This window comes from Gavia stellata, chromosome 2, assembly GCF_030936135.1.
Source record: "Gavia stellata isolate bGavSte3 chromosome 2, bGavSte3.hap2, whole genome shotgun sequence".
NCBI classification, from domain to species: Eukaryota; Metazoa; Chordata; class Aves; order Gaviiformes; family Gaviidae; genus Gavia; species Gavia stellata.
This window is the reverse complement of record NC_082595.1, coordinates 41,073,740-41,093,744: the sequence shown is the minus strand read 5'-3', so window position 1 is coordinate 41,093,744 and position 20,005 is coordinate 41,073,740. Positions and strand designations below refer to the sequence as shown.

Below are 20,005 nucleotides of genomic sequence, written 5' to 3'. Positions count from 1 at the left end.
TCTCCCCCTTCTCCAACATTAAAACTTCTAGTAATCTTGACTTCCACAATTCCATGTGTCACACGAGGGGACAGCAAAAGAAACTGCCAATGTTTTACAACAGGCAGCCAAAAGTTGCAGTGACACAGATGGATGGCCATCTCTAACGTACTCAATTTGTGCTGTCAAATAGAAGTTTCTGGAGTTAGATGGAGGGAAGGGAAAAAATGAGAACTTAGTTTTCTTATACTGCAGGCAAGACACAAGGCTTCTGGAAGAATGGATTAATATTGCTGGTGCTGCTTTACCACCTGTGATAGCAAGAGACAAGGTGACCATAATTCAGACCGAATCAGGTTAGAGATGGGATAGCATATTTTTTTCATCAGCATCTCCTGTACTCTGAGAGAGCTGCTTCACACACATGTACTGTAGTATGCACTACAAAATTGTTCAGGTGTTTTTGGTTGAATCTGTGGCCCAAGTACAGTGCCTTTTAAGTGGCTGGACATAAGCTAATCTAAAGGGAGAGCTGTGAGAATGCAAACAGGAATTCAGCCAGCCTTTGCAAGGCATGGATCAACAGAGAATTAGTTTAGTCTCGTGACAACCCTGAACTATCGCACTACTTGTGAAATGAAGTCTTACTTCAAGTTGAACATCTTTTTATTTAGATACAACACCTATTTAGAAACATTCCCTATGCCTTTAAAGAGGAGGCAGATGTGCCATGAAATACAATACTTTCCTCATTTGAACAGGGTTATTTTTGTTTCAAGCATTTGCTTCCATAGCACAGTTTAGATCAGCTAATGCAAAGCTATGAGAATAAAGGGAGAGACCCCAATCTGACTTACCCTGTCAGACTACAGAGGTGTACAAGGGACTGATGCTGGAGGGAAGAGATGCCATTCAGAGGGACCTTGACAGGCTTGAGAGGCAGGCCCATGTGAACCTTATGAAATTCAACAGGCCAAGTGCAAGGTCCTGCACATGGGTCGGGGCAATCCCAAGCACAAATACAGGCTGAGCAGCAAATGTATTGAGAGCAGCCCTAAGGAGCAGGACTTGGGGGTGTTGGTTGATGCAACGTGAGCCGGCAATGCATGCTTGCAGCCCAGAAAGCCAACCATATCCTGGGCTGCATCCAAAGAAGCATGACCAACAGGTCAAGGGAGGTGATTCTGCCCCTCTACTCCGCTCTTGTGAGACCCCACCTGGAGTACTGCATTCAGCTCTGGGACCCCCAACATCAGAAGGACGTGGACCTGTTGGAACAAGTCCAGAGGAGGGCCATGAAGATGATCAGAGGGCTGGAGCCCCTCTCCTATGAAGACAGGCTCAGAGAGTTGGGGGATTGTTCAGCCTAGAGAAGAGAAGGCTCCAGGGAGACCTTATAGCAGCCTTCCAGTATCTGAAGGGGGCCTACAAGAAAGCTGGAGAGGGACTTTTCACAAGGGCATGTAGTGATAGGACAAGGGGTAATGGCTTTAAACTGGAAAAGGGTAGATTTAGATTAGATACAAGGAAGAAATTCTTCACTATGAAGGTGGTGAGGCACTGGAACAGGTTGCCTAGGGAAGTTGGGGATGCCCCATCCCTGAAGTGTTCAAGGCCACATTGGACAGGGCTCTGAGCAAGCTGGTCTAGTGGAAGGTGTCCCTGCCCATGGCAGGGCGGTTGGAACTAGATGATCTTTAAAGGTCCCTTCCAACCCAAACCATTCTGTGATTCTATGATGATTCTATGACAGTGCATAAGTCAGCCCAGTGTCTTCAACAAAGCTGAGAGCTGGTTATGTTGTGCTATCTGTGGATAGATCATCTATGTTGTAGTTTAACTGCGCTACAAGTACAGACGCATCCAAGCTAGGCTCAAGTCCAAAAGCAATGTAGATGAGTTTGTATGATGAACTTGAGTGCGAGAAAGGAGTAGGTTAATGATTGATTCCCCCTCTTCCCCCTTCAGCTGTATGTTCGCTGCATGATTTGCAGCATAGTTTACAATTGCTGTTTTTAATCCATGTTTTTTTCCATTGTATCCATGTTCTCTCTTCCATCTCCTCCCCACCCTTGTTACCCTGGATAATCAAGCACTGACTCTATGTAAAGCAATTTGCCTAGAGGCAGAAGAACCTTTGTAACCACAACGGTTGAAAGCTACTGTTTATAAGAAGTACAATTATAAAAATTTAAGTGATGTAAGCAATCAATTATTTCTTTGCCTTGTTATAAAACAACCACACCTACCACTTCAGCAAAGAGACCAGTTGAATCTTGAACGGAGAGGGAAAGGACAAAAGACTTGCTATGGAATAGCTGATGGAAGATGAAGATTTATGTTGCGAAGCTTCTAAATTAGAAGTTAAGAATATTGCTGCTACTTAAGATAAAACAATGAACCATGATGAGTGCAGAAACGACATCCAGACTATACAAAGCTCAAGTAGTAGAAAAATAATTCTCTTGAATGCCTTTGAGATGTAGCACAAATTTTGCACGTAACAAGGAGGAAAGTAGCTGAATGGTGGTGCATTTCCTACTAGATTAGGGTCTTTAGAACCTAAGATCAGAGTTTAAGCAGCACATTTAGCGACAAAAGGCTCTGGCCTCACTGCCGTCAGGTGCTTGGCACCTTCACAGGTACTTAAGCCCACTCCTTCTCTGAAAGCAGCAGCATGCATTTTACAAGGTTGTTTTACAGCAACATGCATTTTACAGGCTGTTTTGGGCTTCCTGTTTTCTACTCTGGGGACTCAAATGCCTTTATTTGATTGCTACATGATATAAGAAGCCTTTGCTACACCAGTGTTGCCCGTGTCCTTTGTAGGTCTCTAATCACAGCAACCCTTCATCAGCACTGGTATGTTGAGCAGCATCCCTGCCCTCAAGAGAGTACTCCAAAGTTCATGCCATACAATGTGGAGATCTGACATCGATAATAGTTGTCCAAAAGGAATAACCCAAATATATTTCTAAGCAATTTCATAGACCTCTAAGTACTTCATTCCAATGCATCTAGACTGTAATGCTTGACTTCCTGAAGAAAGAAATCCTTTAGTATGCTTCCTACTGACTTGCACCCTTTTAAGGAGCAACACTCTCTAATTCTCAGACACAAATCAGTCTCTTTCTGCTTTTGATCCATTTAGAAAGGAGTCCACACACAATTATTACATGTGAGATCTTGGTCCAAGTTAGAGGAAGTCTATTCAAAGAGTCAGACAGTTAGCAAAAGTTGGTTACTGTAGTGTTTTATTCAGTGGATTTCCTTACCAAACAGCGTTCTGAGAAATGAATAATAAATTTCAAACATTACCTCACCATAGCCTCAGGAATAAGTAGTACCTGATCATAGCATCAGGTCCACATCACTATATGGCAGCCTTAGTAGCATGCTGACCAGGCTGTTTTGGAAAGAACGGGATGTTTGGGGTGTGGAGGGAAGTGTTTGGCTCTGAAGTCCTTGCACCATTTTATTCTGCATTCTTCCAAACCCAGAGCAATAGATCACTGGTAACCATGACAACTGCCTCAGACACACAGGATCTGTGGGGTGCGCAGAGCCACTGACCCATGAGAGAGTAGGCTGGAGGAGGTGGTCCATACTGTTCAGAAGGTCAGTGCCCCATATAAATACAGTTCCGAATAGTACAGAGAGAAACAGCTGCAACCGAGCCCATCAAATTGCAAGACACGCCTGTTTGGATGCAAATGCACAGAGGAACTGATACCCTGTACAGCATCTAGTTATTCAGCATATGCAGCGCTGCTCTTGGTAGACCATCAATACCCATCAGTCTGCGACTAGATACAGTACTGAAAAATATTTTGGAAATACAGTCAAGGCAGCTAATTTGTTCAGAGCTTCCCACAACCCTCAGTCCACCTTTTACACCTTGCCACTAGCTTTACTACAGCCAACACAGTTGTGCAGCAAGAGAGGAGGAGAGGGAAGGCTAGGAAGTTTTCACTTTTGTGACCTACCTCTCCACCCTAGGTAAGGGCCTTCCTCTTGCCTAGCACCAACCAGTTCAAACTGAAGCGTGTACAGACGAACAGACTCTGTGATGCTATATTAGGGACAAGCTATCACTGTTAGCATATCCCAGCAGCTTCAGGAAGACAGCCAAAGAGGGTGTTCTCCAACACTGCAGTCAGAGCACCCAGGGGAAGGGAGCTCAATCCATGCAGGACCAAGTTAAATTGCTCCCTTCCCTCCCATACCCCACCAATACTTTTTTTTTTTAACTAATGGCCACAGATTGGCCTTGCCAACATGAAATCCCTTATCCATTTTGGAGCTTCATGCCATTCTTGTCATTGCAGTACCTGTATCAGGAGGTGAAAGAGAATCCTACATATGACAATTGTCAGTCTTGCATGGCTTTGTATTCTTAAAGGAAATGCTTGAGTGGCTTTTATGGGCAGCTCTTTCAATTATATTTTCTTGTACGTTGAATTTTTAAACAGAATTCCAGGGTATTTTGCCCTGGAATGGAAAAGGGGTAAGCTTAGACATAATCCTCTGTTACTTCCAGACCAACATCATATCCTTTGCCAAGCACTGATTTCCATACATGATTAGACATACTCTAATAAAATAGTGATTATCCAAATAACCTTCAGTAGAAGATGTTGATGAGCTAAGTCTTACATTCAACTTTCAGAGTGTGAAATCTAAGGGCTCATTTGATTTGTACATACCTGTCTCTACATTAAAAAATACTCAGCAAGAAACTCATAGCACAAGCAAAAATCTTTCTTCATTGTTTATTAACGCTGTGCAAAATCTGTGTGCCTTCAATGCACTCATTCCATCAGCATTCCATTTATAGTAAATGCTGTAATTGTGGGTAGACAGGAACCCTGAGCACAGTAATTCACCTGCAAAGTCAAATGGAATGGTTTCTGGGGACAAATCCAGTGGCCTTTTTTCCTCCATATATAAAGTTGTGTAAGTTTGGCAGGTGCACACAAGGTAGATCATACATCTGGAAAACTAGACTGTCATCACTTTCATGCTGAACTACAAGTTGCAAACCATTAGGGAATGAATAATGATGATGTAAGTTGTTCTGTGCAGCATTATTTAGCTATTCTTAACCAATAATGGACTTAGCCCAAAACATGAAGCATCTGTGGAGAAACTATTTTTAGAAACAAGATACCTACTAAAGGTCAACACTGAAGACAGTTCAAGCCCTGCAGTTAAGGCACTGCATTTTCAATATACTCATCTGTGACCACAGCCTCAGTTTCAGCGTTCATAGAAACCAGAACAAACAGGTTGTAAAATTTCATTTTTTTAATGAAGCAGTTCCAGGAGCTAACAGCCGGACTGACACTCACCTGAAGTACTTGACCTGAGTACATTAGCCTGACAGGTTCTGATGCCAAACAAATCCTGCTTAAGAGTCTGTGGTCCTACTAAAGTTTTCTACCTTGGTAACCCTTTACCATTTAGGCTGGGTTTTATCCCTAAAGTCTGCATCATGTGGAAGTAACCTTTCCAAAGCTGATCTTTGCAACACAGATCTGTGATCAGCATTAAAAATAGTCTCAAAGAACTCCTAAACCACTTCCTCCCAACTCCATTATCCTGCTTGGCATCCAATTTTAAAAACCAAAACTGTACCACTAAAGACAAGATCCACTAGAAAAAGAACAAACAAACCTGTCTCCTTATTTCCCAACCTCATCTCCTAAACTTTGTCACCAAGCCAAGACAGGCTTCTAGCTGACTTAACTTGCAAGTACTTGAGAGACACTACGAATACATGTTTAGCTTTGAATAAAGGAATTGCATGCATTGCTCCTTAGAAACAGAGCTCCAAATCAGAATAGCACTAAAACACTGACACTGGTTAGCTCTTCCAGGATTAGCAATTTGATGGCTATTTTTGACATTCTGGAAGATTTCAGATTGTTTCAGAACGTAAGTGTCATTGCATCAGGAAGTTATGGTGGATCTTCCAACAGAAGTTAAGTGAGCGATTCCCAGTCCCCCCCCAACCTGCCTTCAGACAGGGTTATTAACGGTCTGCGTAGGTGATTAAGTTTCAGCCTGAGAGCTACATTTGTAAGCCTAAAAGTAATTTAAGCAGATTCAAGCACAGCATCTTGCATTAAATTGCTATTGTCTTTAATCACTACACTCATCATGCATCTTCAACTTTATTCTGATAGCATATTAATTGCTTGACCTTTTCGCTACTGTCATTTGTGCTGACACTGGATAGAGTTCATGCATAACAGCAAAGAAGAGCAGAATAAGACTTAAACACTTTGCCCTCAACCTGCAAAGCTAAAACCATTTTCACCTCTTGTGTCAAACCATTTTTTCCCCCCTAAAGCCACCTCAGAAACCAATCATCAAAAAGAGTTTTCTATGCAGCCATATATGGTCCCCATCTTAACGGGGAGGCCTCCTTCTAAAGCAGACCTCCTTCTATTTCACTCAGAGGCAGCAACCACAACAAGGAAAAGAATGAAAGATTTTTCCCTCCAGCAAGCCAGTTATTTGAATACTGTGAAGAGCAGCAACAATTCCTCTGGACCTTGGTTTGGTCCCACATATCACATCCTTTCTTACATACAGAACAACTACACCTGTATGTCAAAAGCACACAGCACATGGCCAAAACAGGCCTGGTGTTTTTGAACGAGAGTCAAACCAGAGGCAATAGAGCCAGTAGGCCAGTTACCAGCTCATGCAGACAAAACCATCGGTCCATGCAAACAGTGCTTCTGACCTCAGAGAGATCCTTGCAGCCGACAGGCTATGTGGCCTAACAAACCATGAGGCTGGAGAGGCAAGTCACACCCAAGATGAAGAGAGTAACAACTGCTTATTTTTAATCAGTTCCCATTTGTACCTTTCCTTCACTTAGTTCATGGATGTGAATAGTTAAGGACATTTAACTTGTCACATGCGCATTTTTTATGAGGGCAAGTCCTTCTGACAAATTTGCTGATAAACTGGTTTTGAGATGAAAGGAAGTTTCTTAAAACATTTGTATTACGTCCATGCTAGATATTCAGGCCTGGTTATTTAGGTCCTCACATCCACACCTCAGTGACTGTTGAGCTTTTGCCTCCCTAACTCCAGAACACCCGGGAGCCCCGGGGTGAGATGTTGGCTCCCGAGATGCTAGCTGCAAAATTCACATTTGGCTTCAACAAATCTCACTTCAAAAGTCTCTAATAAAAGTGAATTAGACTACTGATGGGAAAAGTATGTGTAAACCTCAGTTTAGATTTAACATTTTGATCCTTTATAACAGTAAATACTTGAGGTATCAGGGAGGCAGGATACAGACCTTCTAGTCCCCAGGGTATTTCTAATGTAGCTTTGACAAAACCAAGTGCTGGTACTTCCTTTACTTACAACATTGTCATCTCTATACGGAAGATAACTTACTAATCCTCTGAATAATCTGAGAAATCCTCCTGTTCACCTGTCCTCTACATTAGAAAATTCATTCTGGCAACACTCACTTTTTGCCCAGAGTAACAGAAAAACAGGCTTGATGCCTACAAATTCGATACACCCCGCCCCCAGCATTTTCGATTCTCATCCTAATGATGGTCTGACTGCTCATTGAAATTTCCCGGCCAGCAGCTACCCCGCTCCTGGGGGCGGGGTAATACAAAACCATGGTCTAGCGGGGACCGTACCCGCACCGGCGCCCTTCCTCCGCAACAGCCGCCTCCGCACAGCCCCCGCAGCTGCCTCCTCTTCCTCCGCCCCCCTCTCCCCAGCACACCGCTCTCCCTTTCGGCCCGGCGGGCTCCCCGCCGCACGGCCAGCTCGCGTCTAACGGGGACCGACACCCTCCCGGCCCGCCCTGCCCCGGGGCACTACAGGGACAGCGGCTCCCGGCCAAACACCGCCCCGGGGCGCACAGCCGCGGGGGCCCAGCGCCGCCCGGCACCCCCGGACATGCCGCAGCCGCCGGGGCCCCCCGGGAGGAGGGGGGGGCCGCTCCGTGCTCGGCCGTGTGGCAGCCGCCGCCTGTCCCCAGAGGGCGGTCCCCTCCCATTCACCTCGGGGGGGACACCCTTTCCGCGGGACAGTGGGACTTCCTCCCTTCCCCGCGGGACAGGGGACACCGTCCCCGCGGCGGAGCACCGCGGAAGCGGGGGGCGGCAGCAGGGAGGGGGCGGCGGGCCGGGAATGTCATTTGGAGGTGGCGGTGACAGCTCTCCCCTGCCCGCAGCCGGAACGCGACTCGGGGTGGGAGGAGGATACCGGGGGCGAGGGAGGCAGCGGCGGGCGGGGGGACTGCGGCGGCGGCCGCGCGGGGGACCCCGCCACCCCAGCCCCGCACCTCGCAGCCGTAGAGCTGCCCCAGCTGCTCCACGATCCACTCCTCCAGCACCAGCCGCTTCCGCAGCTCCTTCCGATCGTATTTCACCGTCACTTTCCCCTGCTGGTGGCGCCGCTGCTGGACCTGCACCACCGCCGCCGCCGCCGACACCGAGTCCTCCCGGGAGGAGCCTCCGGAGGAGCCGCCGCTCCCGCCGCCGCCGCGGGGGCTCTGGAAGAAAACGCGGTTCCCGCCGCCGCCGCCGCCCGCTGCCTCGCTGCCCCCGGTCGCCACCGACATGCTCCGCTCCGCCGCGGCTCCCGCCGAGCCGAGCCGAAAGGCGCCCGCCCGCCGCTACCGCCGGGCCGCAGCAGCCGCCGGTTGCGCGTGTGCCTCGTTCCCCCGCACCTGCCGTTTAAAGGCTCTCATGGCACAGCGGCGCAGCCGGCCCCGCCGCCGGGAGGGCTGGGCCCAAACCGGCGGGGGGCGGGGACAGCCGAGGGGCGGCACGGCACGGCACGGCACGGCACGGCACGGCACGGCACGGCACGCCCGCCGCCGCCCTGGCCCGCCCCTCCGCGCCGGCGGAGCCTCTGGGTCGCCCCGGTGCCAGCGCGGCGCGGGCGGCTGCTCTTCGGTGTCATCGGAGCCGGAGCGGCATGTGCCCGCGGCAGGGCGCTCCCCGGAGTCTCCCCAGGGACTTCGGCTGCGGGGTGGTTGATGGCTTTTTTTTTTAAGGAAGTGCAGTATTGCCCCGTCATGCACACGACGTTTATAAATATTGTATAGCTGCAGCATTAAAACGCTGAATGCGATCGTTTTCTTCTCTCCGGGCGGGATGAACGATTTCAGGGCAGTGAACCCAAATAGAAAGCAAGTATTTCGAGCTATCAGCAGTTAGTGTAGCAATTAGCCATTTGGAGATGGCTGTCTTCCTAAACGGCACGGGTTTAGCATTAGTGTTTTCAGCAGCTGTGTCTCTCTCAGGAGGCACTGAGTGAAATCACCGATGGTCCATCACACGCACCAAAATGTGCTTATGACTGCAAGTGAGCAGCCAACACAACGCAGGCGCTGCTTGGGGCCCTGGGCTGTCCCCGTTAGCAAAGAGGTTTGCCTGTGACAAGGGGCAGAAGCCAACCTCCTGCGCGTGCAGAACTGGGACTGGAAGTGCCCTGTGTCCCAATGCTCAGGTACAGCTGTGGGGACCGTCCCCTGCACACACTCACCCGGGGGAGGATGTCCTAAGTCAGCAAGGGGCAGAGGAGAAGGAGCATGGATCACCGGCCATAATTACCTGGGCATATCTGCTTCCGTCAGATCCTTGCTGCTGTTTGGCATGCCCGTGTGGTAGCGGTGGCATTTTAGCCTCTTCTGCTCTCTGCATTTGACACACCACTGAGCAAGAGGCTAGCCTGAGGCATTTGAGCCTCTTCAGACTATTTAGGTAAAACTCAGCTTGTGCCGCTGAAGAGATCATAATCTAATATGACCAAGAGAGAAAATCTTATTATTGGTCTTAAATGCTATGATAGCTTTTAGATTTCCATCTAAAAAAGCGCCAGTTCTTCAAAGCAAAGCATATAAAGTTAAGCTCCTTATCTGTGTGTAGGGACCACATGATTTTCAGAGATACTGAGCAACTGCAACCAGGCATCAGTGCAGATGACTCTTGAAGCTTGGGCTGCAGGCAGAGCTTGAGAGAAAGCCACATCCTACAAGTCTGAGTTTATGCAAGGAGCCTGTCCTATCTGCTGGGCAGTCTTCTCTGCCATTACCCAAGCAGATCTCGACTTCCAGCTGCAGCTGGGTAGTGCCGCCTGCCTGGCTTTTATAAATCTGGGCTTGGGTAAATACAGGAGGAAAATACCATTGTCAACAACTTGTTCTTAGAGAAACCAAAAAGATGCAGAGGACTTTTTGAAAGAGGGGAGCGGCTGTCTTTTAAACTTTTGTGTTTGGAGTGGCCTATAATTTGAGTCTTCAGCTCTGCATGTCATGTTGGAAGTCTGGTGCTGACGTTCTCAACCACAAAACTTGAAACTTTGCTGTTTAGAGCAGGAACATTTTCATCCTTACAGACTGGTTTTGTTTTCAGTTGCTGAGAAAAAATGAATTAATGCAAAAGAAGGCAAATATTGCACGAGAGGCTTTTTAAAGCCATACTAAGCATCATACTTGCTGTTCCATGGGATATAAAGCAGGAATACCTGAACTGTCACTATAATAGGATATTTTCTGGAGCCAAAAGAACGCTGAGGTGTTCCACACTGGACCTAAGCTGGCTGGAAAATACTGAGATTTTTGTTCCCTGCTGTAGCAAATATAAGGTGTGCAGATGGCTAAAATATTCTCCTTGACTCTGAGTGTAAGAACCCAGAAAGTCTCAGCTGAAGGACTTTTTCAATACTGCTATTAATAGGATATTATAATCACTGCAGACATTTAAAAGCTGGCACCCGCTATTCAAATAGCACTTCCTCAACACTCGTAAAGTAGTGAGGTATAGGGGATTAAAAAGCATGTCCTCAGAGGTTATAATTTCAAAGTTACAATTCTAACATAATGCATAGTGGTTGCTAAATGTGGGTGGACAAGAAACTGGTAGAACTGCCAGCATTGTCATAAGGCAGTTTTATGCGCCATTGGTTTTTTATTCAGTTTTTAAAGCAAGTGCATTCCTCAGGAAGCCAGGGCAAAAAGTGCTGCCAAGAATCTTTCCTGCAATGATTTTGCTTCATTTGAAAGAAAGATCTAGTTGTTTAAAAGTCAAAGTTGAGCAAAAACCTTTCGATCTGCTAACATCCTGGGAATGAGCAATGCAGGCCTGTGTGGGCACAATCTCTACTTTACTTCTGAGTGTCTGGAGGCGTGTGAGAGCATTTCTTGGAGTGAGAAGTTTCCTCACAAATACTTCTCCATACCACAACGGAACCGTTAATAGTTACACCCATAACAAAGACAAGAGTTAACGCAGCAGAGGGAGGAACAATCCTTCCCAACACTTCAGCCTCAGTTTCAGACCTGCCTTGAGGAATGAATTCAGGGAATAAGAGATTAAGCTTCATAGCCGAGGGTCCTCCAGCAGCTAAATCAAAATCACAGTGCTGCGTTTCATCTGAAGCTAATGGTTGATCAGTAAAACCAAAGGGGAGATAGAACACAACACCACTGAAATATTGTGCTCTGTCAGTGTGATCATGTCCAGGTCTCTCCCACGAGAACATTGTATTGGGTGACAGGATAAGTAAAAGCAACATGAATTAGGAAACACCAAAGGCAGAGGAACACTTCCATCACCTGCAGTTCCCTGTTTCTTTCCCAAACAGTGGATGTGGGATTCTCTTGTGAATGTAAGCAACATAAAGCTGTATCAACTTCCCATGCATGTATTTCATGGTCCTAACCCATTTTCCAGTCAAAGAAAATATTAAAGAGTAGCTGGACTACTTTCCCAGGAGGCTTATGCAGTGACCCTTGAGGGTTCAAGGCCCTGAGCATTAATTGCCTGTTCATCTTTAGTAACCCTGTTTGACAACAGGTATGTTCTTTTCCTAAGCAATTGACACTTCCATCAGTGCTGGCCACAAATGTCAGTGTTGACTCATTTCTGTGGCTAAAAGGTTCTTCTGTAGGCAAGCTTGCTATTTAGGAAACAAAATTTAGGCTTGTTATCTTCAGTGATAGTCTAAATCCCCATTTTCCTATGCTGTCAAATACTATGCTGACCAAAACCAAGACCCCTTTTTTATGCCGCTGTCCACAAGTTTTCCTTCCCCGGAGGCTGCTCGAAGCAAGGACCCCTGCAGCTTGCCTCTTCTCCGTGGCTTTCCACCGTTTCATAGCAGCGTCTCTTAGATGTTTCCATGGTCTTTTCTGAATAACTTTGGAAATAAGAACTTGCTGGACTCTGAAATAAACCAGTATGTGTCATGAAATTTCACTCAGTTCAGTAGCTGTTATTTTCCTGAGGCATTTGCTCTTTAAGGGATTCACATGTATGTAATTTTGCTAGTTTCTGCTTCTCATGACAATGTGCTCAGGAATAAATTAGAGTTCAGTGGAAGACTCATAGGCTGGAGACTTTTAGCAACCTGGAATTGTTTAAACTGCAATGTACACACCAGTTGCTGGTTACATTTCCTTCTTGAACTGCATGTTAGCTTTTACATGTTCTCAGAACCATAGGAGTCATTTCATGCTTGTATTCCTTGGCTTGCTAACAAAATATTTGAGTTAGGAGTTGCCAGCGAATCTCCTGCATGTGTAATGATAGGCTCCATTATTTTTGCAATGCTAGACAGTCTTTGTCTACTGTCTACCCCACCACTTAAGAGCTCTGCGTGGCATCTTGTTGGTGAGCTGTGAGACTTCGCTCCAGGCACACTAGCAAAATTTACTGTCGCAGGTCTTCTCTTTTGCACAATTATTGGAAACTGCCATCAACCGGATTGTCTTGTGCCTGGTGACTGCATCTGAGGAGTCCGAAGACGCTATCTTGAGTTATTTAATGTTATTTCTGTGCAAGAAAAGTGTTTCATCAATGACGAGCCTTGATACCCCACTCAGCTCAGAGGAGGTTTCACCCCTGTGGTGTGGGTACTGGGGTCACGCTTCTGCATTGCCTTGTCTGGATCAGTGTTGCCATCCTCTGCATCAATAAGCAAAAGCGGTTTGGTGGGATACTGCCATAGTTCATAAACCACTGCAGAACTAGGCTTTGCTTTCATCACAGCAGTAGCCCATGTGTGTCAGACAGTGTGTAAGTGCCATTTTTGTGTCTCCTATTTGAATTTAGCTTGGGGCTATGAGCTGTTAATGGGTTCTGTGTCTCCAAGTGATTTTCTACTTTGCATGTCCTAATTAATGCCCCTCCCTCTGACTGGTAACTTCCTTGTCTCCCCAGACATATGATTTTGTTTTCATTTTCAATTGCTTTTCATCTGTTTGTGATATTGATGTTCCATACTCCAAAGACACTATGTTTGTGTTGATCTATCATTCTCAGCACTGATGACTTTTTGTTCTTGCAGCCACGCTTCTGATGCTCCAAAACTCTACTTTTTTAGTTTGTTTTGCCTTTACTAAAAAGGTCCTCAGAGTCCGGCTCTTACAAATGTCTGTTACCGAGGGCTGCTTTTTCCTCTTTGTCCTTTCTTGTGAAGGAGACACCACTGGCTCATTGCTCAACCCCCACCTCTAATACCCATGGTGGAAGCAGTAATTCTAATACTAGTCTTATGAACCGGTGTCACAAAGTAAATATTTGTTACATTGAAGTGTTTGCTCTGGTCCTTCTTGCTTATGATATAATCTGTTTATAGCTTGAGACTCTCTGATAATGAAACTTTGGAAGACTTGCATTTCAAGAGGAGATTGTTGGGTACTCATGAGTTACACAGGCCAAGCTACATTCAGGTACAAGGTAAATGCTACAATGAGAGGGAGAAAAAACAGAAGGAAACACAAATTTGTACGCATACACCCACTATTTCCTACAAAGTAAGTGTGCACAATGACAACCTCTTCCTTTCTCAGAGCAGACATCCAAGCATGGGAGGTGACTGTAGCCTCATTTCTCCCCTATACCAGTAGTGGCTGGAGATTGCCATGTCCTGAAGTCTGCCAGTGGGGGCCATTCCTCTGTGGTGGAATTCCTCCAAACTTTTGCCTTACACACATATTGTAGGACCACATGATACATCCACGTAGCCGCTCCCAGCCAAGAAGGCTAATTAGGACCCCTGTATACTAGCTGTCCATAGAAGCCCCCTCTCCTTCCCCCAGTCCTGCTTCTGGGTGCCCAGCTGGTGTCCTCGGGGAGAAACCTGCCCTTTGGGCTCCTCCTGGGTGCACATCTTGGCAGTTTTCATGGGACCCAGGCACCATTCGGCTCTGGCTCTCCCAGCTGCTCTTGCAGTGGCGGTGGTGAGAGGGTACGGCAGGTCCTTTAGAGCAGGAGGTCTCTCTGGGAAGGCTCCAGTTTGCAGTCTGGGTCCCCACTATTGGGTCACAGAAAGCAGACAGAAATTCAGAGCACTCCCAAGTATCAAGTACAACATCTCTGAGCATTTCTGGTGCATGCTGTTCAGTCATGTTAGGACACACAGGCTGTGCTGTGATGGTACTTTGTGTCGAGGCTAGGTAGCAACTAAAGGAGAAGTAGGTAACCTCTGTTTACTTGCACTTGCCCTCAATAACATCGGCAATTCCTGGTACAAATAATGTATGATTATTCATCTGAGCACTACCACCCAAGCTGTCACTTTTATTTAGAAAAATATGGACAGCCTTCCTTTCTTCTGGAAAGGATTAGTGGGGAGGTAGGGAATCAATAAAGGAAAAGATCTGAAAAAAAACCAACAACAAAACAAACCATGAAGCAGGGCTGAACAAATAACATCCCACAGCCTCTAGTAATATTGATTGTTGTTTTGTCCTTGAGTCCCACTCTGCCTACATAGAAATATTAACCCTTTGGTAAAATACAAAGGGAGAAAATGAGTGACACAGATAAAGTGTTTGTATTAGTCCATAAAAAGAGACCAACAAAAACATCAAAAGAAAGTATGGGTTAGAGAGTGAGACACTCACAATATCTAGATTAATAATATTCTGGATCAGTCATCTCCCAGACTGGTACCTGTCATCTCTGCTGCACAGTCCATTTCACTTGCACTCAAGAAATAATGAAGAATGATAATAAGTTATTCTGTGTAGCTTGGCCAGCCTGTAGAGGAGGGACGTAACGTGTGTTACCCATTTTGCTTGGCAATTAGTGGTGACTGATGGCATTCAGGTGCTTGGATCTGGGGAAAAAAAAAAAAAAATGAAAGCTAGAGCAGAAAGCAATCACTTTTAGAAATTTGGGCACCAATAGTCCTGTTTTGCCTCTTGTCTGCTTATCCCTGCACCTCAAAGCATTCTGTAGAAGAATGTATACAGAATGAGCCCAAGACTATCTAAAAACCGGCATGGATGTGTAGCTAAAACCTGGTGGTGTTCTTCATTGTTGTACAAGAATGATATGCTAAACTTCCCAAGTCCTTAGTTACCTCCTTTGGGAATGCAGGAACAATACTGGGCTGCTTAGCATGGAAAGAGCCTGTGGTCTCTCTGGTTATAACAAGAGATGTCAAGAGCACGGAATTGTTAAAAGCATTAAGTAATTGATGCTATCCCAGTGCATGTTCTTTCAAGCTCAAAGCTATTTTGATGGAGGAAGCCTAAACAATCAAGAGAGCTAGCTGGTGAAAGCTATCAGCTATGGTTTGAATAGAGAAGAAAATGAGGAGCAGAAGTAGAACAGGCTCTACTTCTCAGGTGCCTTTTTGGAAGATTTTTACAAGAGTGCTGAACACACTTTTCAAACCTTACGGATATTCCAAGTTGCCACTCAAAATCAAGTAAATGGAGAACATGGAGGATGCAGGCATTGAAGAAAGGGGATCAGCAAAATGTAGAGCAGCAAAAAAGCTAGTTCATCAGTTTTATATGTATATCACAGGTTGCAATTCAATAAAAGAAATGCAAACACTCCATATTCATCTGGAGTAGTCAGCTGTGCAAATACATGATTGAAAAATGCAAGTTTGGCAGCAGTTCCACCAACAAAGACCAAGGGGATCTCGATCACAGACTGAACATGGGTCAGAAACATGCTGTGGTGAGAAAAGCTACAGCACAGTGGCATGTATAAAGAAGAGTGTCGTACATATGAGACATGAAGTAACTTTACTGTGCAAGATTCTGTGGGTAAGGCCCCTGTTAAGAGTGTGAGACTCCAGAAGAGATTGGACCAATTTGGAAGAAATTGGAGAAAAGCAACTGGAATGATTAAAGGTCTAAAAGACAGGCCCTTTCTGTAATAATCTACAGGGAAAGACTAAAGGAACCAGAAATAATTTAGTTTATAAAACGAAGAAGTGTCAATAAAGCTGAGGGAAATAATGTGCTCTCGTTCTCATGTGGTGAGCACAGGGAATAATGAGCGTAAACTGAAGCAAAGGGGATTTTGATTAAACGGGATGAAAAAATTTCCAACAGTAGGGATAGAGAAATGGCAAAATACGCTGCCTAGGGAGGCTGTGGAATCCACTTCTTCAGAGTTTTTTCAGAAAGAAAAAGGCAATTATTTTTTGTTTATTTATTTCTCTACAGGGAGAGCCTCTCAGACTACACCTATCCCCGTAAGCTCTCCAGGGCCAGGAGCAGGCTCAAGCACTGGTACACAACTACTCACTAAGCTACCAGTCGTGTCCCCATCGGAGCTCAGCCCGGCACTGGTCATTGTCCTGGGGACCTAATCTCCAAAGCTTGTCCGCAACAGACACTATGGACAAGGCCCTCACATTCAGGGGGAAAAGTATTCAACTGCACCATGGTATTTGCCCTCAGGGCAAAAGAAAAGGTCATGGCCCTGTTTCTTGTAAAGATATAGACTAAAAGTGCCCTCCAGTCGTAATTTCTGTGCGTATTTCTCTACCAAGCTATTTTTAACAAGGAGAATCCAAAAGCCCTCTCTAAATATGTGCGATATAAATGAGTAAGCTTTTATGTGCACAACAACCATCCAGCTCCGGGGCATTCATGCAATTTTGCTGCACTTGGCAGCTCTGTATAAATAACATATGAAAAGAAATATTCCATGTGTAAGCATAAGATGTTAATAAATACAAAATAGTTCTAATAATTCATTGCAATATTACCAAGATGAAAGTCCCATTATCCTAAGTACTTTCACAAATCTGTAGCAAAAGACACTCGCTGTCCCAAACTTTGCACAGTATGGTTTGAGACAATAAAGCAGAGGTTAAAAACACATTTCATGGAAGGCATTTGGTTACATAAGGACATTTTAAAGTGTAAAAATCAGATTGTCTGTAGTAATTTTCAGTATAAGGCATAACTTAGCATTTCCTCCCCCACTTAGGCTTAATTCATTTTCCAGAAGGTTCAGCTCAGTAAGGTTTATACAATGGTATGACTGCTTCAAAATTTAATTTTCTTGTACGAATATACACATTAGTTAATCTGTTAAATGCCTGTCTAGATTGCCTCCATTTAACAAGCTTCAAAAAATTCGATAGTACAGAGATGATTTAGGAGCTTTTACCTACAGGTATTGTCCTATATTTAACTTTCTAATTGTAATGGGAGGAGAGTGAAACACTGTCAGGTTCAATAAACACAAGTTACTCGTTTTAACTGTAGTCAACTTTAAAGCTATTCTGTCATTCAGGCCTTGCACATTTCTAAGCACCACTGAGAGTCTGGGTATCAGGACTTCATAAAACTGTTTCCTAAAGTGAAATTCAGAGAAGTGTTGCAAAATGGGCCCATATATTTCTTGCAGTAGTGAAAATACCATCTACATCAGGGTAATTTTCTTTTCCTTTCAAACCACCATAAGAAAAACACCACAGGCATAAGCTAGTTAGTAACCTCTTAGTGCACTGACCTGTTTGATGTTCACAGGAGGGTTAGTCAATATATTAGCCTTAGATAGGGTACCGTTAGTAATTATGCATGAATTTTATTGCATAGCTCAATCTCCATCTGTCCCACAGCCTGAAAATGTCCCTCTGTCACACACTACTACATAAAAAGGTGAGTTATGAAAAAATAAAAGTTATTAATTCTATTCATATTTTGGTCCTATGCAACGTTAAAGGCATGGTATTGAGGTATGTTTGTAATATTTTGAAATTAAAAAGTGGTAGTATGTTACTACTTTTAAATATGGTATCCTAGCTAATGTTAAATTAATCATTAATCATTTAGGGCATTTCTAATGATTCCTATTCCTAAGCCCCTCTGTCCTGATTCTCAAAAACTCAGAAAGAACCCTTGGCATTTGAAGAAATCAAATGTAGATGTATGCTAGCTTCTGTGGGTTAGTACATTAGTAATTCGTCTTTCAAGAACAGACAATAAAATGTCCCTGGTATGTTGTAAATGGGAAAAGATTGCAATCTGCCATGGATCATCCTGAGAGTGCGAGAAGGGGCTTAATGAATCGAAGAAAAACCAGACAGAAATTGAATTTGGTAAGATACACCTGCTAAATTACGTGTTTTCTGATGATGAGGCTGGATCTAAAGCAGCTGTTCTAGAAAACGTAAGGTGACTCAGAAAAAAATAGAGAGGCAGAGCATATGAAAAGGATTGAACCAATGTTTGGTGCTATGTGGAATGGTCCTTCAACTCAGGCATACTGTTGTTGAATTATCTATCTATATCTATTTTTTGATATATAAATGTACTTCGCATTCACATTTTTTCTACCAACAGTATGTTTATATTCATCCATCTAAATTATTCCTGGAATGATACATAGCACAGCTCTGTAGCACCAGGAAATGAGGCAATTATAGGTAGAGTTAATAAATCCACTTTGACTGTCCTTCCCTTTCAGAGCTGAATCCCAAGCCCATGATTAGGTAGCTACATTTTCTACACGGTCCAGAAGGCACCTCAGAAGAGCAATCCAAAAAACCTCCTGCTTTTGCAGAAGATGCCTGAACAGAGTCCAAAGCAGTGAGCCCCATTCAGAATTGCCTTGGCTCATTCTGAACAAGAGCTAGAAGCAGCATAGCACCGTCATTGCAGCACTTTTCTGGGTTTATATACCCCACTTCTCACAGCGTGACTTCAGGAAAGGCTGTGGGGGCTGCATTGGCAGGCACTAGGGTGGCTAGAGCAGTCTCCTGGGAGGAGGCATTTTTCTGAAGTGATCCTAGAATCAACCTCTCCAGCTTTCGACATGAGTCTTTTAACTATGAGGTTGCTATTTAGACAGCGGAGAACAAAAATTTATTATCCTTAGCAGTTAGTACCCACCATCACACCCTAAAACACTTCTTTCTGCCAGCAACTGCCTTGAAAAATGTTACTAAACAGCCTTTCTACAAATTTTTAAGTGAATAGAAGTGCTCTTCCATGGCTGGAGCCAGCGTCTCCTGCCAGACTTTCTCAGTTCTCCTTCCTAGGATTTTGGGCCGTAGGATTTGTTCATAGGATTTTGGCTTATGAAAAAAAAACAGACGCTTCCATGAAAAGACACATGCCTGACTTGATTTCTAGTCTGACATACCTCCTAGCAGAAGCACATCCCTGCATCATTCAAAAGAAGGCAGCACAGTGCTCATCTGAGTTGCATTTTTAGGAATCTCTTTTAAGAAAAGGTGAAATAAAAAAGAAAAAACAGATGATCCTTATTGGCTGGAGGGAGGTGGAGAAATTAATTCTGAATTTATTCTGAATTGATAGTACTCTGTATTGCACCATGCCTGGATGAATACATTAGACTGTACAATATTATTATTATAAGAGATATGATATTAATGGCAGTAACTATTTTACCGTTAAGTAATTCAGCAATAACCAGCTGCTTGTTTAATAGTGTTTTTACCTGGCTGATCTCCATCTTTCCTATATTAGCTACGGGATTTGTGAATCCTCTAGGTTCAGAGCTTAACATGACATGACATGTTTCTTTTTATGTCAAAGCATTTACAGTATAATTATCAAAAGTAATAGAAGGTTTTAAATAAGCCCCTCTCCTCATAGCACGGCTAGGTTGTTTATTTCTCATTTTCTTATGAGTACTGTCATTAAATTTTGTTCCTCATAGCTGAGTCCGCTATATTTTCACTAAAGTCAGCTGAAGTGTTTTCTCCTTTAGTGTTCCCATTAGCCACAACAAATCTTTCT

General features: G+C 44.5%; 1 protein-coding gene across 1 annotated transcript in view; it reads right to left on the bottom strand.

The window, feature by feature from the left end:
• PPP1R14C (protein phosphatase 1 regulatory inhibitor subunit 14C) overlaps positions 1 to 8,590 on the bottom strand; it is a 54,612-nt gene extending 46,022 nt beyond the window's left edge. Inside the window, exon 1 of the mRNA XM_059835458.1 lies at positions 8,312 to 8,590. Within this exon, the coding sequence (XP_059691441.1) occupies positions 8,312 to 8,590 (279 nt within the window). The remainder of the gene's footprint in view (positions 1 to 8,311) is intronic.
• Between the last annotated feature and the right edge of the window lie 11,415 nt (positions 8,591 to 20,005).